The sequence below is a fragment of the Macaca mulatta genome, chromosome 11 (assembly GCF_049350105.2).
Source record: "Macaca mulatta isolate MMU2019108-1 chromosome 11, T2T-MMU8v2.0, whole genome shotgun sequence".
NCBI classification, from domain to species: Eukaryota; Metazoa; Chordata; class Mammalia; order Primates; family Cercopithecidae; genus Macaca; species Macaca mulatta.
In genome coordinates, this window is record NC_133416.1 from 11,223,638 (window position 1) to 11,249,842 (window position 26,205).

Below are 26,205 nucleotides of genomic sequence, written 5' to 3' on the forward strand. Positions count from 1 at the left end.
AGAATAACACAAGTAGTCACTAATCTGAGACTGTTAGCCAACTGGGATATAAAGAGGAAGGAGTAGATTGAAAGCATCAAGTCCATTGTCTTAGTCAAATGATTAAGGGCAATTGTCTTTAGATTTGGCCAAAATTTCATAGGTAAAGAAGTGCATGATAACAGGCTTTTTAGAAAGGGTTAGGTGAAAATACAGTAAGAATAAAATAAAAACTAATGCCTCATTAAGTTGACCATACCCTAAATACAGATGATGACTAGCTTTAATCTTTTCTAGTTCTCTGTAATATACAGAAGTGGGAACCCAGCAGAAGATATTATTAGTCAGAAAGATGCATCTGCTTCTCACCGCATTACAAAGCCCATGTACAACCCCTGGATAGAAAACTAACACCCCAATAATGGGTTCGCTTTAAAAGTCTGGGAGTCAACAGTGCTTACTTCAAACACGGCATAGGATGAGCTGAATGGAAAGAAGTTCTCCTCCTGGGAGAGTTAATATTCTCCTATTTTGCTCCCTAAGAATATGGTTAGTTGTACACAGACACAAGATTCTATGGAAAACCTGAGACTGACTAAAAGTCATGATTGACTCAAGAGGTGCTAGCATTCATATACCACCCACTGGAAATTCATCAATGAATAAAACATGCAGGCTGTATCTCTGAGACTCCCACAGCCAAGTGGCGTATATTACATAAAAACTAAGTATTTGTAGTGTGACATGACATCCTCTAATAGAGATGAGTAGCTGTGCTATGGGAGCTAAAAGCAGCAACAGCTAATTTCAGTTTGGGAATTATGAAAGTTTGAACTGAATCACAAAAGAACAATGAGGATCTATGTACCTAGTAGACAGGAAGTCATATAGAGGTTCTAGACAGACGATTGAGCCCACAAATACACATGGAGAGATGAAAGGGTGTGGCACACTGCTGGTGTTTTCAGGGAAGAAAGCAGAACGTCTGTGGGCAAGCAGTGGGGGCTAAAGATAGATAAGAACCTTAAGAAACTTTCTAAAGAGTTTGGAATTTATCTTCTAAGTAATAGTGAACCATTAAAGGATTTTTAAAGAGGATATGATATAATTAACTTGAATTTTAGGAAAAAACTGTTGGTAAAATAGATTTCTTGCTATTTTCAGTAAATGGGCAATGTCAGAGGCAGAGCCCGATGAAACCACTTCGTGATACATGATAAAGTCACAGCAATCATGAGATTGTTTTCTAAGAGCATCTTATTTAGTCAAAACTCTAAAGACAAAGAAACACAAAATACCTGGCAATAATTTTGGTAAAGGAAAAGAAGAAAATGAAATGCAAACCAAGAAAAAGTAATGCTTCAATAAACTTTCCTACCAGGATACTTGTATATAAAAATACGTCATATGGAAAATACAACATCAACGATTAGTAATAAAAAATACATAGTAGTAATATTTAATTTTTTTTCACTTAGAGCTTCCTTAAGCCTTTATTATTTTTGTTCCATGGTAATAACTATACAGAACATTGCCAACCAGAAATTGGTACTGAGTTCTCAAAATAGATTTAGCTCTCAACCAAGAAATAATAGTGAGATACAAATTAATTTACAATAACTGAATTTACTGAAATTAGGTTTAATTTTTTCTTGAAATTTTCACTCATAGGCATCATAATTTATGTCTAGGAAGTGCTGATGCAAGACTCTTTTGTAAATTAGATGACACATCTAATGACATGTAAGACACTGGGAGGTGGCTAAAATTTAAACATGTCTTAAACTTTAAGAATGACTCAGGAAATACTGACAAAATCTCCTGCAGGGATATATAGTCCCATACTTGACTTCCCTGACTAGTGAGAACATCTGGGCTCCTAGCACATTGACCTGTACATGGATCTAGCGGACACGACCTATTGACTTTTTCTTCATCTCCTTGGATCATGATGTGGAAGATAATACATCTGGGTGTTTTTCTCTTTCATCTGTCTCTTTCTCTGTCACCAAACGTGTAAGTGATTACACAGTTTATTATTTCACATGGAAGGCAAATAGAGCTTGGTATTAAAAATTCAGGCTGGGCACAGTGGCTCATGCCTGTAATTTCAGCACTTTGGGAGGCTGAGATGGGTGGATCACCTGAGGTCAGGAGTTCAAGACCAGCCTGGCCAACATAGTGAAACCCCGTCTTTACTAAAAATACAAAAATTAGCCAGGTGTGGTAGCATGAGCCCGTAATCCCAGCTACTCTGGAGGCTGAGGCTGGAGAATCACTTGAATCTGGGAGGGGGAGGTTTCAGTGAGCCAAGATCATGCCACTGCACTCCAGCCTGGGCGACAGAGGGAGACTCTGTCAAAAGAAAAAAAAAAAAAAAATTTAAACATTGCATTTTTATTGCAGTGATTTGATTTTAAATAATTTTGTCATTTTACAATATAATCCAAAATATGCTCATGGGAATAGTAAATTTCAAATTTGAGTGGCACCATCATCTCTGCCTCATAGATATCCAGAATGCTGATTAAGAGCTGTAACAGTGCTATATTTATGTTGAGGAAGAGGTGTCTGGCAGCTCCTGGGGAAGGAACTGGACAAATAGTAGGCAAATATAAAACAGAATGTGCTGTGCCAGTTTGGGGGCAAAAGCATTGCATAAGAACACTGATGATGTTAACCTTTATAGAACTAATGACAAATTACCTGCTGATTTTTAATTGAGATTTCCTTTTTGACTCTTTAAAATTTAATTCATAGGCCAGCATCTTTCTGTTTCATGCAGATTTAGCTATTTGATGTATTTCTCACATTTAAAAAGAACATACTTAAACTCAAAAATTCTTCAGTTAACACAATAATTGCTAAGTAACTAATCATTGGCACATTCAATTGTAATGGTCTTGCTTGAATTTTGTAGGCAGTATGTTCTGCTGATTCCTTCTGTTCTACAAGAAGGCTCTTTGGATAAAGCTTGTGCCCAGCTTTTTAATCTCACCGAATCTGTTGTTTTGACGGTCTCCCTCAACTATGGTGAGGTCCAGACCAAAATGTTTGAAGAAAATGTTACTGGAGAAAATTTCTTCAAATGCATCAGCTTTGAGGTAAATGCTTCTTTCTGCTTAATATAGAAAAGAATATTACAGGTGAACACCACCCACATAACTGACATTTTAGGGACAGAGATCAGGCTATTTGACTGTATGCATCAAGTTATTTTAATTTTTAAAAGAATCATATAGTCCTCAGTTTGATATGATGTCAGTACAGTCATAAATGGTAACAAGGGCAAGAGCCAAAACATTTGATTTTATGCCAGAAAATTGTTGAAGGGAATAAGATATATAAAAAGATATATATCTTTTTTGCAGAAAAGATATATATCTTGTGCAGAAAAGGAAAGTTTTAAGAAAGGCAAAAGAATTCATTTAAATGGTGAGATAAGGAAGTGACAAAGCAAGAGAAATAAACAAGGATGGTTATTGAAGAAATAAATATGACAAATTAGGAATTAAAACTTTTAGTGATACCAACAAGCAGTGATAGAGATTTCTTAACGAAAAATCAGTTTCATGGAGTATTTATTTGTTCCCTAGGTCCCTCAGGCCAGATCTGACCCACTGGCATTCATTACATTTTCTGCTAAAGGAGCCACTCTCAACCTGGAAGAGAGGAGATCTGTGGCAATCAGATCCAGAGAGAACGTGGTCTTCGTACAAACTGATAAACCCATCTACAAACCTGGACAGAAAGGTGAGTGTACCTAAATCAGGTTACCCTCAACTAATGTCACTTATATGATATTTGAATTGATGGTACACAATACAAGCTCAGAAATTTTATTGTATTAAATTTTATTAGAGAACCTGCTTAAAAATACAAAATAAAAATATGGATTACATAGCCTAAATGTTAGAGATTTCATTTCCACGAGTCTGGGGTGGGGAGCTTCAGAAAGTGTATTTTTAAAGAGCGCCTTATTCTTATTTTCTAATAATATCCATATTATTCTAGTAACATTCTAACCACATATTTGGGAATTTTGAATTTTAGTTTATGCAAACTTACAAGCTTATGGTTGAAATAGAAATAAAACAGCAACAAAGTATGTCATGAACATGAAATGAGATACACCTAGTGACTAGAGAATTGCCCAAGTAATAGAATGATCAACATGACATTGAATCAAGCTGAAAAGCCTCCTCTCTTCTCCTGGGTGCAGAAGGAGTTGATGAATACAGATTACAGCACTCAAAAGAAAGACATTTCTGATGAGATGAATGGTACATAAAAAAGCACTGAGGTAGAATTAATTAAAAAACCATGCCATAAAATAAGAAGTAGAAGCACTTTGGGAGGACAAGACGGGCAGATCATGAGGTCAGGAGATCGAGACCATCCTGGCTAACACGGTGAAACCCCGTCTCTACTAAAAAATACAAAAAACTAGCCGGGCGAGGTGGCGGGCGCCTGTAATCCCAGCTACTCAGGAGGCTGAGGCAGGAGAATGGCGTGAACCCGGGACGGGGAGCTTGCAGTGATCCGAGATCCGGCCACTGCACTCCAGCCTGGGCGACAGAGCGAGACTCCGTCTCAAAAAAAAAAAAAAAAAAAGAGAAGTAGATAGGCTTATTTGGAGTAAAGAAACCCAAATGTCCATCAACGATAGACTGGATTAAGAAAATGTGGCAGATATACACCATGGAATACTATGCAGCCATAAAATGGGATGAGTTCATGTCCTTTGCAGGGACATGGATGAAGCTGGAAACCATCATTCTGAGCAAACTATGGCAAGGACAGAAAACCATACACCGCATGTTCTCACTCATAGGTGGGAACTGAACAATAAGAACACTTGGACACAGGAAGGGGAACATCACCCACTGGGGCCTGTCGTGCGGTTGGGGGAGGGGGGAAGGATAGCATTAGGAGATATACCTAATGTAAATGACAAGTTAATGGGTGAAGCACACCAACATGGCACATGTATACATATGTAACAAACCTGCACATTGTGCACATGTACCCTAGAACTTTTAAAAATTAAAATAACTTTACACATACAGTCAAACAGCCTGATCTCTGTCCCTAAAAAGTCAGTTATGTAGGTGGTGTTAATGCACCTGTAATATTCTTTTCTATATTATTCTTTTCTATAATAATAAAAAAAGACAATAGAATAAAATGTGATATAATAAAAGAGAAAAAAAGAAAGGAAGGGGAAAAAGCTGCAGTGAATAAAACAGTTAAAGGAAAGCCCTGAATATAGAACTAAAGAGGCATTTTCATGCAGTTAAGCAACACTCATAAGGAGTCACTACAGATGTGGGGATCATGCCTCGAGGAGGCAGTCGTGGATGAACTGGGAATCAGAGTAATCAGAGCCCGCTTAGGCACCACCACACTGTGATCCCAGAACAACATAAGCAGAGGGAGGTGAAGGATGTGCGCTGGAGATGGAGGAATGTACTGCATGCATTGTGCTGTCCCCACCCTTCCACTCCTCTTCCCCTGACCCTTTGCCTCCCTCCCTCACTTCACAAAAGAGGGCATTCAGGTCGGTATTTAGGCACCAGAGAAAGACTGAAAGACTAGACAAGAAAGACAGGGCACGGCTGTACAGTTTGGGCTGGCACCAATAACGGCGGAACAAACATTAAGAGAGCGTGCACACTGGGGTGGGCGATGCTTATGAGGGAGAAGAGTGTATGTGGTTGACACAAGAGGATGTCTAAGGAAGGCTTCTAGGATTCTTGCTAAGGAGAGCTGCAGAAGGCAGAGGTGGGGAAGGTGGCTGCTACTTCAAAGAGCAAAGAAACATAAAAACTTAATTTAAAATGAATGCTTTCTTTTAAATTTCTTATCCATCCACAGTCTAGTAAAGAGTCTAATGCACAGAGGAAAGGTTATAAAATAGCAAAGAAATTGAGCCAGGAGCCTTACACAATTGAGGGATAGTTTTCAAAAAACTGATCATTATAATCTGAGATATAATGCTACAAATATTCATAATCTACTCAGGATCGTGCTTCTTTTTTGAATAAAAAATATGGTATGAGATTAACTATGACTGTATGCTAAAACCTCATTGCACATTTAGTTTGTTGTTGCTTCATATGTGACCACCACCTGCATTTTGATGTCTATATATGCATCTCCCCTCCTCCCTTTGAGATATTACAGGAGATAGAACATTAGTGCAGGCTAAAAATTTTATAGGGAACTATTGATGGCTACAGTATTGCAAATGTGGTCATTTGAAACTCTAAAGAGAGGATGCAGAAATTATCTAGATACGTTTCTGTAACTTTTTGTTCTTCAGCTTCATATATTTGCAATTAACACATTCTTTGAGTTCCTGGTTTGACCAGAAGTATTTGCCTGACTGAAAACTGAGTACTTGTTTGACTGGCTTTTCCTTCCTGTTAGCACTTCTGCCCAAATGTGCCCAAGATCAAAGAAAAAGCATACAATGAAATTTAATTCCGAGATCAGAAATAAATACAGGACAGCCAATTCGTTTGTCTGCTATCTTGTGGACAATGAGCACAGAGTAGATCTTAAGAAATTTGAATAGGTTTTACCTCGTATAACTTTAGGTTGTAAGAAGTCCCTCTCCCAAAATAATCACCAACTACTTCTTGTCTCTTGAAATTTTGTTGTAAGAGTTTCATTGCATTTGTTTAAAGCATCCATCCCTGCTACAAGATTTAGAACAGTAAGATATTTTATTTATTTAAGCATTAATACATTTTAGTCTTTTTCTTGAAAATACATACTTATGGGTAAATCTATAAAATATGCCAGGCACCTAAATAGAGAAAAAAGAATCACCAAAAATCTAAAAGGTTTTTTAAGCTCTAAAATAAAACTCTTAAACTTCAGAGAATTATAGAGAGGAAGTTACTTTAATTTACCTACTAATCCAGAGGAAGCAGTAGGATTCCCATTACCTAGGAAAAAAGAATTGTGTATTGCTTACCCTGACAGCCACTGTCATTCTATGAAGAAAGTAGTTTTGTCCTGTATTGAAAATTTTGTGCTATTTTGACAATAAGTGCACTAGAAATATCTGTGAATTATATAAATTTAAATTATATGGCTTTGAAAGTTTATGATGTGAAAGCAATTTTTTGTTATCTCACTCTTGTATATAATTTCACTTAATGAAAACATTTTCCCCAATTTTTTAACTGAAGGAAAATTTACAGTTTTCATAGTTTTAAAGATGGCAAGCTCAGTGCATTATCAGCTATGTATGCTATGGCTACATGAGGGCTATATTTTTATACTAACACATGTAATCTCTTAACAAGATAACTCCTAAACAAATTAGTTTTAAATTGAGAGTTTTCAAGAATACACCTTGCACGATAAGGGTACCCTACCTGTAAAAGAAATAAGAATGAAAGTTATCTGTATATGGCTTAATCTGGTGCAGTTACCACAAATATTTTCTGGAGATTGACATAATTCTAAAACACCTCTTAAACACCTATTGTAGCTTGTGTTAATTTTTTAAAATAGGGAAAACATATTATCACTGAAGACATTCTACATGGAAAATCCACATACAGATGCAAACACATGAGCCATGAACAGCATGTTTTCAGATTTGGGTGTGTAATTGATTTGTACTTCAACTTGTTTCTATCTCAGGGAATTTCTCTTAATTTTCTTTAATGAGCACAGGCTATTTTACATTAAACTACCATGAATTAAAATACTACCTAAACTATTTGACATTTTATGAGACATTTATTCTTAATTCCATAAAAATCTGCCCTTCAAATAAATAATAGATTATATGATAGTAAAACATCTGGTACAATCTTCATATTTTAATATTTTAATATGATACACTGTAGCAATATAAAAGTGCAGAGTAATACAAAATTGATAAACGAGAAACTCACCAGGGAAGTTCACAGTATTTATAATGCAATATATTAACTGCTATATAGTGGCATGAACAAAATATGAAAAAGTATAGTAAACAGATAGAATAGAAAGTGGCTAATTCTTCAGTTATTAAAAAATAAGTATATCAAAGAGGATATACAGGAATGCATTTAGAGTAAGAAGGGATAAGGTACTTGACTGATGTACAAAGTCTTCAGCAAAGCAGATTCTAGTTGTGTCTGGGAGAATTAAAGAAGGGCTATTCAAGCTTCCAGTGTCAGGGTAGAAGGGAAGGTAGCCCCTCTGTGTGAGAAGGAAAGGGCTATTATAGAAATAACTATGACAGAAGTAAAGTCAGTACTCATGATGAAATTACCGCAGGTAAGGGATAGTGTATAGCTTCAGGTTAGGAGGCTCGGTGGGAATGGCTGGAGAGGAGGCTGCAGTAGAAGGCCAGGTCGGAACTTCACAAAAAGTAACGTGTGACTCGCTACACATTAAGTTATGAAGACACTGGCTTTTGTGCAATGGGAGGTTTTCATCAGAGAAGATTCAAGATAAGATTTAGTCTTCAGAAAGTGGCTCTGATAACCAAAGAAAGATTAGCTAAGTTATGGCCACACAAATGGCAGTGATCCAGTTAGTGACAGTTGTGAGAGTCCAAACACGAGATGATTACATCTTGAACAAAGACAGGGACAGTTTTGGAGTTAAAGAGAAATCTATTTTTTTTTTTTTTGAAACAGAGTCTTGCTCTGTTGCCCAGGCTGGAGTGCAGTGGGGCAAACTCAGCTCACAGCAACCTCCAACTCCCAGGTTCGAGCAATTCTCTTGCCTCAGCCTCCTGAGTAGCTGGGATTACAGATGTTTGCCACCAAGTCCGTCTAATTTTTTTTTTGTATTTTGTTAGTAGAGATGCAGTTTCACCATATTGGCCAGGCTGGTCTCGAACTTCCGACCTTGTGATCGGCACCCCCCCCCGCCTTCCCAAAGTGCTGGGATTACAGGCGTGAGCCACCGCACCCAGCCAGAATTCTAGTTTTAAATGACAGAGCTAATGAAGTAGGTGAAAAGATTAAAACTAGAGGGAAAAAATGTGTTGAGATAATTAAGCAGAGACCTGAATGAAGTGAGGATGTCTACCATGGGTGGGGAAAATCATTCTGGGCAAGAGAAATAGCAGGTAATATCTTTAAGGTATGTTTTGATGTAGAGTGTAATATAAAGAGGGAATGAGAATGAGGGGATGATAAGAATGAGGGAATAAGAATGAGTCCAAAATTTCTAGCCTAAACACCTGGACAGAATTGTCATTTACTAAAATAAGGAAGTGTAGGGCAAGGGGAAAGAAATCAGGATTACATTTTTGGGCACACTAAGGGTGAGATATCTTCTAAATATTCAGGCAGATATGTCAAGCAGGAAGCAGTATTTATGAAACTTTAGGTAAGAAGAAAGGGCAGGGCCAGGTGCAGTTGCTCATGCCTGTAGTCCTAGCACTTTGGGAAATCAAGGCAGGCAGATTACTTGAGCCCAGGAGTTCACAATAAGCCTGGGCAACATGTTGAAAACCCACCTCTACTAAAATTACAAAAAAGTTAGCCAGGTGTGGTGGGGCAAAGTAGTTCCAGCTACTTGGAAGGCTGAGGTGGGAGGATCACCTGAGCTTGGAAAGTTGAGGCTGCAGTGAGCCGAGCTTGCACCACTGCACTCCAGCCTGAGTGATGAGAGTGAGACCCTGTCTCAAAAAAGAAAAAAAGAAAGAAAAAGAAAAGAGAAAAAAGGGCTGAAGATATGAATTTGAAGAACCATCAATATAGAGACCACATTTAAACCATGAGCTATGATGGGATCAGCATTTCTCAGCCAATCTTATGAATTCTGTGATACCCAAACAGCAAGTCTTTTTTTTTTTTTTTTTAAAGTCAGCATTTGACACCCATACTTGCACATACATATGAATAGAATTATGAAATAGGTTATCAAATAAAGATGTTAAAAATTAATGTGTGAATAAATGAATTGAAGCCAGGAGAGGGTCAATAATCTGGAAGAATGAGATTAACAAAGTTGAACTCTAAATGAACCTGAAAACACAAAGGGACAGAAAGTATATATAGACAGATGACAACATAGTCTTGTCATCAGCAAATGACATTTTTTCCAAAATACACTGACTCTGGTATGATGGCCAATACCAATTTTGACAAGAATCTTCATTTCCCTTAAAGCCTATCAAAACTTCCCATGACATCTAAGCAGTAGAAAGGAAGACCATTAGCCAGGTGACATTCTATGACAGAACCAGAAAGTCATTAGATGACATCAACAGGAATAAATTTTCTGAAACTAGTGGCATCTCAAATAATAATTTCTCTCTTTTGAATTAAAATGCAAGAAAAAAATGTTTTGTTGGAGTTGTGAACTAGGAAGTTACTTATTTCCCTTCTCAAGCCATGTGGAAGATGAGAGGTCTCCACTATAGAGACCTAGAGGGAGACCTAGAGGGAGAGAGGCAACCTCAAAGCAAAAAAGAAATCGAGAGTTTTGCGAGAGAAATAGGGGTAGAGAGAAACATCTTCAAAAGAGAATGAAGTTTACTGACAGCATAGTAACATGAGTTTGACAAGGTCCATCAGGCTGAGAACCAACTCGGGGATAGGACACAGATGGATAAGAATGTGAGAGTGGGAGAATACAGCTGATTGCAGGTGCTTCCACTGCGGGTTAAGGGAATAAGGGCATTGGTTGATGAGGGATATACAGAAAAAGCACACACTAAGTATGCATACGTATGCATGTAATCTCTGTGAGGAATTGTACTAATAGTTAAGTGACCCGCCTCCTCTGGCTTTCATTTCTTTAGTGAAGTCATTAGGCAGCCTGAGCACATGTTGTGAGAATGCATAAGAGGAGAAAGATAAAGCAGAGATAGAAGTACAAAAGAAAGACAAAAAGTTCTTTTACTGAACCCTTTCTTGGCAGTATAACTTAATAAGCTCAACCTGGTAACCCAGGGATCCGATATGTCTTACATAAGATGTGCGTGTAACTCCTCATCACAGGCAGTAGTAACTTAGTGCTTTTCGATTCACCTAAGTTAATCAATGTAGGAAGAAAGCGGTGATGACACAAAAGGTAAATACTTTCATTACATCACCTTTCTTTCTTTCTTCAGTGATGTTTCGAGTTGTGTCTCTGGATGATCATTTGAAACCACTTGATGAAATGGTAAGTTATAGCTAGAAAGAGGTAGGTATTTGTGCATGGTTTTGCTTCTTAAAATTAATCCATGAAAATGAGGCAGGCCAGTCTAAGTTACTGGTTTTACATTCTTATTAGCCTATGTATTCCTCCCTTACCATCAAACTTTTTCCTTTTTTCTTCTTCCTCACTCTCTCTGGTCAACACAATTAAATATATTTCCTAATTACAGATAAAAGTCTGTAATTTACTGAATGCTGACCACTTATAAAGCACTGTGCTAGGTAAGCCGAGACACAAAGATACAGAAGATACTCTTTCTGTTCCCAGAATGATTACATTAGAACAGAGGTTGTTGGAGAAGAACATAAATGAAGCAACATGCATGACTATATTCCTGACATCTGGAAGAATAGGATATGGCAGATAGTAGGCTCTTAATATTATACCATTATTAAATTATGTATTGAGTGAATGAGTAATGTTATATAGAATGAATATTTTATTTATTTATGTATTTTAGAGATGGAGTCTTGCTCTGTTGCCCAGACTGGAGTGCTGTGGTGCCATTATAACTCACCAGCCTTAACTTCTGGGCTCAAGCGATCCTCCTGCCCCAGTCCCCCAGGTAGCTTGGACTACTGGCAGCAGCATCATGCCCAGTTAATTTTTTTTATTTTTTGTGGAGACAGGGTTTTGCTATGTTGCCCAGGCTGTTCTCAAACTCCTGACCTCAAGCAATCCTCTTGCCTTGGCCTCCTAAAGCGCTGGCATTACAGGCATGAGCCAGTGAGCCGAGTCACAATAATACTTTATAATGACTGAATGAGTGAATTACATGACCAGTGAATTTAGCATTACGGCTGCTTTGTATTTGGAGTTACCAGGAGAGGTTTTATCTCAGGCCAGCTTCTCCAGAGTGAGATTCTGAGAGAGGGAAAAATGGACAACTGAATTATGGAAAGTGCTGCCAGGAGAAACCAGTAAGAGAGTGGAGAGAAGCAGGGCAGGGGAGGGGAGGAAACCAAGCATGGATGCAATTGATTTTGAGCAAAGTCTTCGCCTGACTGGCAGGAAGCTCTGGAGTGTAAATTACACTTCAGAGTTCGTTCCACTTTAGGAACCAAAGCTGGGCTTTTGTACTCCAGCATCAGGCAGTTATTGGCTCTGGGCACCCCCACAACATAGGAGTAAACCCCTAAGAACTTACCACCAGGCCCCAAAACAGGCCTCTCAAAAAGTTCACAGGTGAAAGCTGTTAGAAGTAAAACACAATGGAGCTGGGGGTAGTTGGAAAGAACCAGAAAAAGGGATCGAAGGGGGAAGCATTGGCCATGCCTGATACAGATGTCACAGGGTAGGTGAAATCAAGACACTCCTTAGGGAACAGAGATGACCAAATGTATAAATTAGGCCTAGAAGATACTGTAGGCAGAGAAAAAATGGTAGTGAAGGCATGTGGGTAGAGAATCAAGAGGATTTAGGGAATAGTCATAACCCAGCTTTGCTGAAACTTATAACAAATATAGAAAGTCATGTTGAAGGGCCGGGCGCGGTGGCTCAAGCCTGTAATCCCAGCACTTTGGGAGGCCGAGGCGGGCAGATCATGAGGTCAGGAGATCGAGACCATCCTGGCTAACACGCTAAAGCCCTGTCTCTACTAAACACACAAAAAACTAGCCGGGCGTGGTGGCAGGCGCCTGTAGTCCCAGCTACTCGGGAGGCTGAGGCAGGAGAATGGCATGAATCCAGGAGGCAGAGCTTGCAGTGAGCCGAGATCGGGCCACTGCTCTCCAGCCTGGGCGACAGAGTGAGACTCCGTCTCAAAAAAAAAAAAAAAAAAAAAAAAAAGGTCATGTTGAAAAACAATTTGGAAAGTAGGCTTGGTGCTATGTTGTGTAGGCACCTGAATTACAGTTGGTCATAGAGGAGCAGTTTGTGTGTAGAGCAGAGAAATAGCTTGACTGAGGATGTGTTCCAGGACCCCTTCCAATTTTTCCAGATATTGCTCTTTATTTATGCAGGGATAGTAAAGGGGGAAGTGTTGCTACCCATTAGGGAAAGTGACGCTGCCTCATTTTCCCTAATGGGAAATTCAGAGAAGTTATTTCATAGACACTGATGTACAGTTAAGGAACTAAATACAGAGCAGGAACATGGTGATGGTAGTCTAAGACAGTATTTCAGTAGGCAACTACAACCCTGCTAGAGACAATCTGAGAACAAAGGTGATTAATAGTGAAAACAGTCAAAAGACAACGAATCGTAACCTGGAAAAGACTGAAGTCTTTACAACAGGATACTTGATAAATTTCATTTCATGTAGTTTAGAAACCTGTTAGAACTAAGCATTCTTTTGTGGTCTCTTAGGTCAATCTCTCAACTGAACGCAGTTACGAAAAAGCTTCTTAAGCTTACAGAAAGAAGCAGTACAGATGGTTTCTCTGTTACTGCCTTTTCCTCCGTCCAAATTGTACTTCATCCTTAACATATTTAAGACGTCATCACTTTTAATCCACCTCCTTTCCCCATCTTCTATAGTTATGCTACATTCACTAGATTGTTGCTTAATTTTAATTTCCAGAGCAGGAATCTAATTTTTAGTGCCCCAAATACCTTGTATTAATCTAAATCCAAAATCACTTCTATAAGATAGCGTGTGCTTCCTGTTCTCCTTGGCTCATGGTTGAAGCTTCTATTTCTAAGAATGCCACTCCTCTATTTAACCAAAGCAGTGAGAATTTCTACTGCAATCCTTTGACAATCATCCTCGATTGGAAGCACCATGGGGAAGTAAAGGGCTCCTTGAAAATCAAAGCAGCTGCAACAGTATCGTAATTCCCTTGTTAGTTCTCACCCCTCATTGTTGACTTATTATTATCAATTAGGCAAAATATGATTATCCAACTCTCTGCTTGATAATAACTACATTTGCATAAGAACAACAGGATTAATGGACTGTTCCTTCAAATATGGGTCATAGATAAGAAGACATTTGTACCAAATGTTTATGGCATGGAGTTTCCATGGCACAGCAAATTGCATGTGTTTATGTATAGAGATGGAAATTGATGTAGCAGTTCCAAAAATGATGGCAGCTAAGAGATCATGTGGTTTTATCTTTCCAAGCCAGTGTTTCTAATTGCTGGATATTATCCGATTCAGTATTCCATTTAAATAAATAGATTCAATGCATGGCTGGCCTATGAGATTTGGGCATTCATAATAAATTGGACTACATAATCAAAATATAGTAATGATGCAACTTGGGTCATTATCAAATGAGCCAAGATATACAGCATATACCTAGTTTCTTCTGCCCAAATCTTACATCAGTCTTTTCTTTCATTTTCTGCAATTTCATTACTGATGGTGACTTTCTTTTCCTTTAGGTCAGTGTTTTGTAGAATATTCAAACATATTTTTTCCAGAAAGTTTCATTTACATCAAGAAGTTTCAGATCTTTCTTGAAACATATCTTAAGACCTGGAACTACTTGTCTTCTAAATAGAGGCCCTCTTTTTAGGGAGGTAGTATGAACCAGAAGGGGACATGAAGGAGTTGTTGTATTGGTTCTTGACTGGTTTATACAAGATTTAGTGCAGACGGTCCTTAGTGACTAGAGCAGAATCAGCCTCATTTTAATAATTGTTTTTGGAAAAAAATCAAGCAGCTTAGAACAATGAAAATGTGGTTTTATTAGGTTCTTGCTCACTGGTTTTTTGAAATAGACCAAGATCAGTTAAAAAAAAAAACTAATTAAAAAAGACAAATTAAGTAATAAAAACTCAATTTGTTGAACACAGTTGAAGCCATCTGCATTCATTGCAAATAGCAAACAAAAAGGGACAGTACTCTACGTTCATTTCTCATTATTAGAATCTCATCCAAATGGTTAACGTCTTCCCATGGCACCTTTGGGTAATATATTCTTCATTTTCTTCCTATGAGGAAATCTCATGAGAAGCTCTACCTCTCTTAATGCTTGAGTTAATGATGCAGCAGTATTTCTTCAATACCATCTCAATATTTCATCGAGATTCAATTCCATGAATTTAGAATAACAAGTGAGGCCCTTAATCCAACTGTTCTATTTCTCAGTTACAAGAATTCTGGACAAGGTTTATGAATCCTATTCCTGTCTCCAGACACATTATGTTTTATTAGTGAATGAAAGCTGCAATTAGTGGGAAGGAGCACTTGGCAACTTGGGGAGTGGGCAAAAGACCCTACGTACTCATTTTAAAAATTTTCATCAGCCTATTCACATGAGGGCTTCTGGCCTGGGAGTCTTTAATTTCAACTTGTTAGTTTTAAGGTCCTGAGAGAAAACACTAAGGGATGAAAGTCAAACTGTTGACTATAGGTTTAGAGGGGGCAAGAGTAGCAAACATGGAGAGAACTGAGAGGAGATACAAAGAGGTGGAAGGAGAAGGATGAAGGAGAGGAGACTCTGCAAGGGAAACTTGGGCAAATGTCTACATTTATTTACTTGTCTGATAAGGAAATGGTGGAGTATAGGAATGGTCAGTAATCTAAGACAAAAAAAATTAGTGCTAGATACAGAAATAAAAATTGAAGCATTTCAAAAAGAGGCAACCAGCAGTGTAAAACATTGCAACTGTCAGAGTGAAGACTGACCACGAATTTGTCGATAAGGAAGTTATTATTCATGTAAGAGGGCATTTTTATTATGTTGGAAAGACCCAAGGGCAGGGTTGCTTACTGAGACTGCAGGGTGTGTGTTGTGAAAGAGAGAGAAGTAAATGAAAATTCTTGAAAACTAGGCAGATGAGTCTCAGTATAATCAACAGATATTCAAACTTTCAGTCAGAAATCAGTATTTGTTTGGGTTGTCCTAAATGTGCTTGTTTCTTTGCTTAATAATAGATTTATAATTAACCTCTTCACGCATCTAGAAAAAAACCTTTGAGTTCATATAATAACATTATTTTTATTTTTATTTCAGTATCCAGTGATCACCCTTCAGGTAAGATAACTACTAGTTGAAGAATTGTTTTCTCATTTTTTGAACGTGTCTCCAAACCTCAAAATCAAAAGGCAGCTCACAGGGAAGACTGTCTATTTAAATGGTCACAAAATTATTAATTTCATGTAGACAGTCTCAAGAGGACAGAAATAGGTTTCCACCCCCACCACAATGTGATTCATATTAGCATGCACCCATTAATATAGATAATAATGATATAGACAATGGGCAACTATGACTGTATTTAATTTAATGCTTAGTTGTTGAATATATATAAATTTATACTTAATGTTTAATGCACTGGGGATAAAATATGGCCCGCCTTTAAGAAATTGACACAGAGATTGACACAGAAAATAAACGTAAAAAAATCACAGCTAGCTCTAAAATATACTAAGTGTTATAATATACACCTATGTGACCCCAGATAGGAAAGTAACCAAGTCTCCTTGGGGAATGTAAGGACACACTCATGTTTTGAATCTTAAGTAGGTTAGAAACCTAAGTAGGAAGCACCTCGCTGAAACTTTATAATGAATAAAAACATCCAGCATGCAAAAATCTACTTTCTTATTCTTAGGATCCAGAAGGCAACCGAATACAACAGTGGGTGAATGAGGAGTCTGTGGGAGGAATTCTACAACTTTCCTTCCAGTTAATCTCAGAGCCCATCCTTGGATGGTATGGAATCACCGTGGAGATGCTCAATGAGAAGAAAACGTATCACTCCTTCTCTGTGGAAGAATATGGTAAATAAATAGCAACGAAAATATTACCTATTAATAAAAAATTACAAAATCTTTTCAATTTTGCAAGGGCAGGATTATTAAATAACAAATTCTCAAGTGAGTATCTCTTCCTTTCCTCTTTCCTTGTCCTCTGTTACTATTTTAGGGTTCTCCATCTACTTTGATTTTTATCTCCTAGTTCAGCCCATAATCTTCCTGCAATTCTCTGTTGACCTAGGTTATCTATTCTATCTTCCTTTTGTAGTATCTGGATTCTATTTTATATGATAGTTTCTGGGATGTAAAGCACTTCTTATGAAAAGAATGGAATTAACATTAGTCATACGTTAGCCATTAGTCCCTTCATAATTTCTCCTAAAATCTTCATAAAATTTTTATTGTAGTATCATTATTACTTTTTTAAAAATGAAGACATTGAGAAACACTTTCCCAAGTTCAACACCTGAAAAGTGATGAATTTAGAATTCAAAATATGCATTTTTCTATCCAATTCCAAAATCCAGTCTTATGCACTTCAGTGTCCTCCTCACACTGTTTATTAATGGCAAACATAAGCAAAGGTCGATGGTTTGTAAAGGAGAAACAATTGTTTTGTATGAATGTATTTATGTTAATATGTATTTATGTTAATAATAGTTCTGTTAATAATACATAATATATACATTATAATATAATATATACTTTTTTTTTTTTTTTTTTTTTTTTTTACTGGCAGTGTTACCCAAATTTCAAATGACTGTGGATGCACCAGAAAATATCTTAGTAGTGGACTCTGAATTCAAAGTGAATGTCTGTGCCTTGTAAGTTGAAACTGTACATAATAGAATAATGCATTCACAGAAAGATATTAGAATGGGTAGATGGCTAAAAGGAAGTAAAATATAAATGTGTGAAGGTAAGGGAAAAACACGGTATGAAATTATTTTGCTGATTTTTATGAATTCTTCCATGCATCTATAATTATTTTAATGCATGTTATGATATGTGGTTTTATGTAACTGTTTAAGACAACTGACTACTATCTTTTTTACATCATAACATATTATTTTGCACCAGCCAATACAGTAGCCACTGACCATATGTGGTTACTTAAGTTTTAATTAAAATTAAATATTCAGTTGTGCTAGCCACATTTCAAGCTGTCACATGTGACTAGTGGCCACTGAATTGGAGAGCATAGACATAAAACATAGAACGTTCCATCTCCCAGAAATTTCCACTGGACAATAACTTCTGTTTATGATGATTTCTCAATTCAATCTTTATGTATTACATGATTATAAAAGAAAACTGAAACTCACGACGTATCATGGAGAAAACTGCTATAAGAGTTACAAGTGGCTTTAGGGTAATGGCAGGGCACAGTATAGAGGATACTAAGGGCAGACAGGGACTTAGGGGCAAATGTTGAGGATTAATGTGTGGCAGGAGTAGCAGTGAAGCAGGTCAGGTTAAGTTAAGCAACATTCACAGAGTTTATGTAACCAGCAAAGACAGCCAGGGTGCAAACATAAAACTTTGTCTCCTCAGACCTGATGTGAGGATTCATTCTTTCCCTGACTCATGTGTACTACTTTTCCTTTTAATTTTGCATAATTAAAAATGAAAAGTGACCTGGTAATTTCTAGTTATTAGGAGAGCTTCATTGCAGTAATCTAAAATTCCATGCCAAACTTTAAGGTGAAAGCTTTACCTGTCCTCCTTCCTGTGTCTACTTTAGGCTGGAAGCCTGTAAGAGTCAAGAAACATAGCTACCTTTTTGTTGTCACTACCTTGTGCTTCACCTCCAGAGTTGGAGTGGGAGAATACAGAAAAGGCAGAGACTGAAATGTCTCATTGTAGTTGGATCGTAGAGGCAGGGAATTGCCAGCATTGCTGGAAAATCCCCTGAGTAACAGAAATCCCCAAAGCCCAAATATTTAGGGACTTCCCTATCACAGTGGCTGTGTGTTGGCTCCTGTGTCATTTTTACTGGAGAAGTATTGCATAATTGAAATAAAGCACTCTAGGACAAGCCAGCTGGGAATCCCAAAACATAAGCATGAATTACTAAATGGTTGAAGAGTCTAAAGACTTGAAATCAAGGTATTAAACAAATAAAACAAAATAGCAATATATACCTGAGAAAACTGTTGAACATCAATCTGAAAAAAATTTAGAAATAAGTAAAATTTATATACTCAGATACGAGTCAATAGTGTAACTTTAAAAATAATTAAAGACCTTGGAATTAAGCATATTATTAATTTAAAAATATATGTGTAGAAAGGCTGACTAGAAGGATGGATGATGCTGAAGAGAGAATTAGTAATTTGGAAGATGAAATTGAGAAATTGTCATAAAATGCAGCCCAGAGGAATCTACTGTCATTCCTTACAAGCAATTTTGTTCTTTGCTCTTTCTACCTATTTAAATTTTTTAACAATGAACAAATATTTGTGTACTTCCATGTAATTAAAAATAAATATAATTGGAGCCCACTGTGGAGCTGCAAAGCTGCTGTAGCCAAACTACCTCTCTAGATTCCTCCTCTCTGGGCACAGCATCTCTGAAAGCAAGGAAGCAGCCTCAGTCAGGGGCTTATAGATAAAACTCCCATGTACCTGGGGGAAGAAGCAGCTGCGGGAGCAGCTTCAGCAGACTTAAATGTTCCTGCCTGCTGGCTCTGAAGAGAGCAGCGGATCTCCCAGCACAGTGCTCAAGTTCTGCTAAGGGACAGACTGCCTCCTCAAGTGCATCAGGGACCCATGCCTCCTGACAGGAAGACACCTTCCAGCAGGGGTCGACAGACACCTCATACAGGAGAACTCCGGCTGGCATCTGGTGGGTGCCCCTCTGGGACAAAGCTTCCAGAGAAAGGAGCAGGCAGCAATTTTTGCTGTTCTGCAGCCTCTGCTGGTGATACCCAGGCAAACAGGGTCTGGAGTGGATCCCCAGCAAACTCCAGCAGACCTGCAGAAGAGGGGCCTGACCGTAAGAAGGAAAACCAACAAACAGAAAGCAATAACATCAGCATCAACGTCAACAAAAAGGACAACCACACAAAAATTCCATCTAACGGTCACCAACAGCAAAGACCAAAGGTAGATAAATCCACAAAGATAGCCAGGAGTGGTGGCTCATGTCTGTAATCCCAGCACTTTGGAAGACTGAGGCAGGTGGATAACCTGAGGTCGGGATTTTGAGACCAGCCTGACAAACATGGAGAAACCCTGTTACTACTAAAAATACAAAATTATCTGGGTGTGGTGGCACACACATGTAATCCCAGCTACTCAGGAAGCTGAGACAGGAGAATTGCTTGAATCTGGGAGGCGGAGGTTGCAGTGAGCCGAGATTGCCATTGTACTCCAGCCTGGGCAACAAGAGCAAAACTGTGTGAAAGAAGAAAGAGAGAGAGAGAGAGAGGGAGGGAAGGAAGGAAGGAAATCCATGAAAATGAGGAAAAACCAGCACAAAAAGGCTGAAAATTCCATAAAGCAGAATGCCTCTTCTAAAGAGGAGAGGGGAAAAAGCAAGATTTTCTTATTTTTTGGACATCTCTCCAAACCTCAAAATCAAAAGGCAGCTCACATGGAAGACTGTCTATTTAAATTGTCACAGAATTATTAATTTCATGTAGACAGCTTCAAGAGGACAGAAACTCCTTGTAACAGTCAGGCCCCTCTTCTGCAGGTCTGCTGGAGTTTGCTGGGGGTCCACTCCAAACCCTGTTTGCCTAGGTATCACAACTCCTCGCCAGCAAGGGAACAAAACTGGACGGAGAATGAGTTTGATGAACTGACAGAAGTAGGCTTCAGAAGGTGGGTAATAACAAACTCCTCCGGGCTAAAGGAGCATGTTCTAACCCAATGCAGGGAAGATAAGAACCTTGATAAAAGGTTAGAAGAATTGCTAACTAGAATAACCAGTTTAGAAAACAGAAATGACCTATTGGAGCTGAAAAACACAGCATGAAAACTTCATGAAGCATACACAAGTATCAATAGCCAAATTGATCAAATGGAAGAAAGGATATCAGAGATTGAAGATCAACTTAATGAAATAAAGCTTGAAGACAAGATTAGAGAAAAAAGAATGAAAAGGAATGAGCAAAGCCTCCAAGAAATATGGGACTATGTGAAAAGACCAAACCTACGTTTGATTGGTGTACCTGAAAGTGATGGGGAGAGTGGAACCAAGTTGGAAAACAGACTTCAGGATATTATCCAGGAGAACTTCCCCAACATAGCAGGACAGGCCAACATTCAAATTTAGGAAATGCAGAGAACACCACACAGATACTCCTTGAGAAGAGCAACTCCAAGACACATAATCGTCAGATTCACCAAGGTTGAAATGAAGGAAAAAATGTTAAGGGCAGCCAGAGAGAAAGGTCCGGTTAACCCCAAAGGGAAGCTCATCAAACTAACAGTGGATCTCTCTGCAGAAACCCTGCAAGCCAGAAGAGAGTGGGCGCCAATATTCAACATTCTTAAAGGAAAGAATTTTTAACCCAGAAATTCATATCCAGCCAAACTGAGCTTCATAAGTGAAGGAGAAATAAAATCCTTTACAGACAAGCAAATGCTGAGGGATTTTGTTACCACCAGGCTTGCCTTACAAGAGCTCCTGAAAGAAGCACTAAACATAGAAAGGAACAACCGGTACCAGCCACTGCAAAAACAAACCAAAATGTAAAGACCATCAACACTATGAAGAAACTGCATCAACTAATGGGCAAATAACCAGCTGGCATCAATCATAATGACAGGATCAAATTCACACATAACAATATTAACCTTTAATGTAAATGGACTAAGTGCCCCCAATTAAAAGACACAGACTGGCAAATTGGATGACGAGTCAAGACCCATCGGAGTGCTGTATTCAGGTGACCTATCTCAGGTGCAAAGACACCCATAGTCTCAAAATAAAGGGAAGGAGGAAGATTTACCAAGCAAATGGAAAGAAAAAAAAAGCAGGGTTTGCAATCCTAGTCTCTGATAAAACAGACTTTAAACCAACAAAGATCAAAAAAGACAAAGAAGGGCATTATATAATGGTAACGAGATCAATGCAACAAGAAGAGCTAACTATCCTGAATATATATGCACCCAATACAGGAGCATCCAGATTCATAAAGCAAGTTCTTAAAGACCTACAAAGAGACTTAGACTCCCACACAATAATAGCAGGAGACTTTAACACCCCACTGTCAATATTAGACAGATTAACGAGACAGAAAATTAACAAGGATATTCAGGACTTGAAATCAGCTCTGGACCAAGTGAACCTAATAGACATCTACAGAACTCTCCAGCCCAAATCAACAGAATATACATTCTCGTCAGCACCACATCACACTTATTCTAAAATTGGCCACATAATTGGAAGTAAAGCACTCCTCAGCAAATGCAAAAGAATGGAAATCATAACAAACAGTCTATCAGACCACAGTGCAATCAAATTGGAGCTCAGGATTAAGAATCTCACTCAAAACCACACAGCTGCATGGAAACTGAACAACCTGCTCCTGAATGACTACTGGGTACCCAACGAAATTAAGACAGAAATAAAGAAGTTCTTTGAAACCACTGAGAACAAAGACACAACGTACCAGAATCTCTGGAACACAGCTAAAGAAGTGTTTAGAGGGAAATTTATTGCACTAAATTCCCACAGGCAAAAGTGGGAAAGATCTAAAATCAACACCCTAACATACAATTAAAAGAACTAGAGAAGCAAGAGCAAACACATTCAAAGGCTAGCAGACGACAAGAAATAACTAAGATCAGAGCAGAACTGAAGGAGATAGAGATATGAAAAACCCTTCGAAAAATCAATGAATCCAGGAGCTGGTTTTTTGAAAAAATCAACAAAATAGACTGCTAGCATGACTAATAAAGAAGGAAAGAGAGAAGAATCAAATAGATGCAATAAAAAATGATAAAGGGGATATCACCACTCCTCCCACAGAAATACAAACTACCATCAGAGAATACTATAAGCACCTCTATGCAAATAAACTAGAAAATCTAGAAGAAATGGATAAATTCTTGGATACATACACCCTCTCAAAACTAAACCAGGAAGAAGTTGAATCCCTGAATAGACCAATAACAAGTTCTGAATTTGAGGCAGTAATTAATAGCCTACCAACCAAAAAAATTCGGGACCAGACAGATTCACAGCTGAATTCTATGAGAGGTTCAAAGAAGAGCTGGTACCATTCCTTCTGAAACTATTCCAAACAATAGAAAAAGAGGGACTCCTCCTTAACTCATTTTATGAGGCCAGCATCATCCCGATACTGAAAACTGGCAGAGACACACACCCAAAAAGAAAATCTCAGGCCAATATCCCTGATGAACATCGATGCAAAAATCCTCAATAAAATACTGGCAAACAGAATCCAGCAGCACATCAAAAAGCTTATCCACCATGATCAAGTCAACTTCATCCCTGGGAGTCAAGGCTGGTTCAACATATGCAAATCAATAAACGCAATCCATCACATAAACAGAACCAATGACAAAAACCACATGATTTATCTCAATAGATGCAAAAAAGGCCTTTGATAAAATTCAACACTCCTTCATGCTAAAAACTCTCTATATACTAGGTATTGATGGAACATATCTCAAAATAATAAGAGCTATTTCTGACAAACCCACAGCCAAAATCACACTGAATGGGCAAAAGCTGAAAGCATTCCTTTTAAAAACTGGCACAAGACAAGGATGCCCTCTTTTGCCACTTCTATTCAACATAGTATTGGAAGCTCTGGCCAGGGCAATCAGGCAAGAGAAAGAAAGCGTATTCATATAAGAAGGGAGGAAGTCAAATTGTCTCTGTTTGCAGAAGATATGACTGTATATTTAGAAAACCCCATCATCTCAACCCAAAAACTCCTTAAGCTGATAAGCAACTTCAGCAAAGTCTCAGGATACAAAATCAATGTGCAAAAATCACAATCATTCCTATACACCAATAATAGACAAATAGAGAGCCAAATCATGAGCAAACTACCATTCACAATTTCTACAAAGAGAATAAAATACTTAGGAATACAACTTACAAGGGATGCAAAGGACCTCTTCAAGGAGAACTACAAACCACTGCTGAAGGAAATAAGAGAGGACACAAACAAATGGAAAGACATTCCATGCTGATGGATAGGAAGAATCAACATTGTGAAAGTGGCCATACTGCACAAAGTAACTTATAGATACAATGCTATTCCCATCAAACTAACATTGACTTTCTTCACAGAATTAGAAAAAAACTACTTTAAATTTTATATGGAACCAAAAAAGAGTCATATGGTCAAGACAATCCTAAGCAAAAAAAAAAAAAAACAAAACCAAAGTTGGAGGGTCAGGCATGGCGGCTTGCACCTTTAATCCCAGTACTTTGGGAGGCTGAGGTGGGTGGATCACCTGATGTCAAGAGTTTGAGATTATCCTGGCCAACATGGGGAAACCCTGTCTCTACTAAAAATACAAAAATTAGCCTGGCATGGTGGCATGCGCCTGTAGTCCCAGCTACTTGGGAGGCTGAGGCAGGAGAATTGTTTAAACCTGGGAGGTGGAGTTTGCAGTGAGCTGAAACTGCACCACTGCACTCCAGCCTGGCAACAGAGCAAAAAAAAAAAAAAAAAAAACAAAGCTAGAGGCCTCACGCATCATGCTTCCTGACTTCAAACTACACTACAAGACTACAGTAACCAAAACAGCATGGTACTGGTACCAGAACAGATATGTAGACCAACGGAACAGAGCAGTGGCCTTAGAAATAACACCACACATCTGCAACAATTTGATCTTTGACAAACCTGATGAAAACAAGCAATGGGGAAAGGATTCTCTATTTAATAAATGGTGTTGGGAAAACTGGCTAGCCACATGCAGAAAACTGAAACTGGACCCCTTCCTTACATCTTATACAAAAATTAACTCAAGATGGATTAAAGACTTAAATGTAAGACCTAAAACCATAAAAACCCTGGAACAAAACCTAGGCAATACCATTCAGGACATAGGCATGTGCAAAGACTTTATGACTAAAACATCAAAAGCAATTGCAACAAAAGCCAAAATTGACAAATGGGATCTAATTAAACTAAAGAACTTCTGTACAGCAAAAGAAACTATCATCAGAGTGAACAGGCAACCTACAGAATGGGAGAAAAATTTTGCAATCTATCCATCTGACAAAAGGCTAATATCCAGAATCTATAAGGAACTTAAACAAATTTACAAGAAAAAGCAAATAACCACATCAAAAAGTGGGCAAAGGACATGAGCAGACACTTAAAAGAAGACATTTATATGGCCAACAAACATATGAGAAAAAGCTCATCATCACTGGTCATTAGAGAAATCCAAATCAAAACCACAATGAGATACCATCTCATGTCAGTTAAAATGGTGATCATTAAAAAGTCAGGAAACAACAGATGCTGGAGAGGATGTGGAGAAATAGGAGTGCTTTGTGTAAAAGCATTGGTGGGAGTGTAAATTAGTTCAACCACTGTGGAAGACAGTGTGGCCATTCCTCAAGAATCTAGAACCAGAAATACCATTTGACCCAGCATTACTGGGTATACACCCAAAGGATTATAAATCATTCTAATATAAGGACACCTGCACACGTACATTTATTGCAGCACTATTCACAATAGCAAAGACTTGGAACCAACCCAAATGCCCATCAATGCTAGACTGGATAAAGAAAATGTGGCACATATACACCATGGAATACTATGCAGCCATAAAAAAGAATGATTTCATGTGCTTTGCAGGGACATGGATGAAACTGGAAACCATCATTCTCTGCAAACTATCACAAGGACAGAAAACCAAACACCACATGTTCTCACTCATAAGTGGGAGTTGAACACTGAGAACATATAGGCACAGGGAGGGGAACATCACACACTGGGGCCTGTCAGGGGTTGAGGGACAAGGGGAGGGACAGCATTAAGAGAAATACCTAATGTAGATGACGGGTTGATGGGTGCAGCAAACCACCATGGCACGTGTATACCTATGTAAAAAACCTGCACATTCTGCACATGTATCCCAGCACTTAAAGCATAATTTAAAAAAAAATAAAAATAAACAATTTTCTTCTTCCTTTCCAAAACAAAACAAACAAAAGAAGGAAATGACCCCAAAATCTCATGTCTTAAAATGACATTTATAAAAAATAAACAAATATAATTTACATTTTAAAAGTAAAAAACCATAAAAATATGCTCATTATAGCAGTTTAAAAACAAAAAACTAAAAAGCAAAATGTTATTTTTATTTTATTTTTTGTTTTTTAATACTCCATTGCTCAGTATGTAAAAAATACTATTTTTAATGAAATAATGACTGATGTATTTTTCCC

General features: G+C 38.0%; 1 protein-coding gene across 2 annotated transcripts in view; it reads left to right on the forward strand.

The window, feature by feature from the left end:
• LOC722294 (ovostatin-like) overlaps positions 1–26,205 on the forward strand; it is a 149,865-nt gene that overhangs the window by 76,152 nt on the left and 47,508 nt on the right. Inside the window, exons 1-7 of one of the 2 annotated variants that reach the window (XM_077953579.1) lie at positions 1,817–1,995; positions 2,900–3,083; positions 3,576–3,732; positions 11,063–11,115; positions 16,058–16,078; positions 16,659–16,827; positions 17,543–17,627. In XM_077953579.1, the coding sequence (XP_077809705.1) occupies positions 1,928–1,995; positions 2,900–3,083; positions 3,576–3,732; positions 11,063–11,115; positions 16,058–16,078; positions 16,659–16,827; positions 17,543–17,627 (737 nt within the window). In that variant the 5' untranslated portion in view covers positions 1,817–1,927. Of the gene's footprint in view, positions 1–1,816; positions 1,996–2,899; positions 3,084–3,575; positions 3,733–11,062; positions 11,116–16,057; positions 16,079–16,658; positions 16,828–17,542; positions 17,628–26,205 lie in introns of those variants that run through there. The other variant, XM_015151045.3, reaches the window with a different exon arrangement.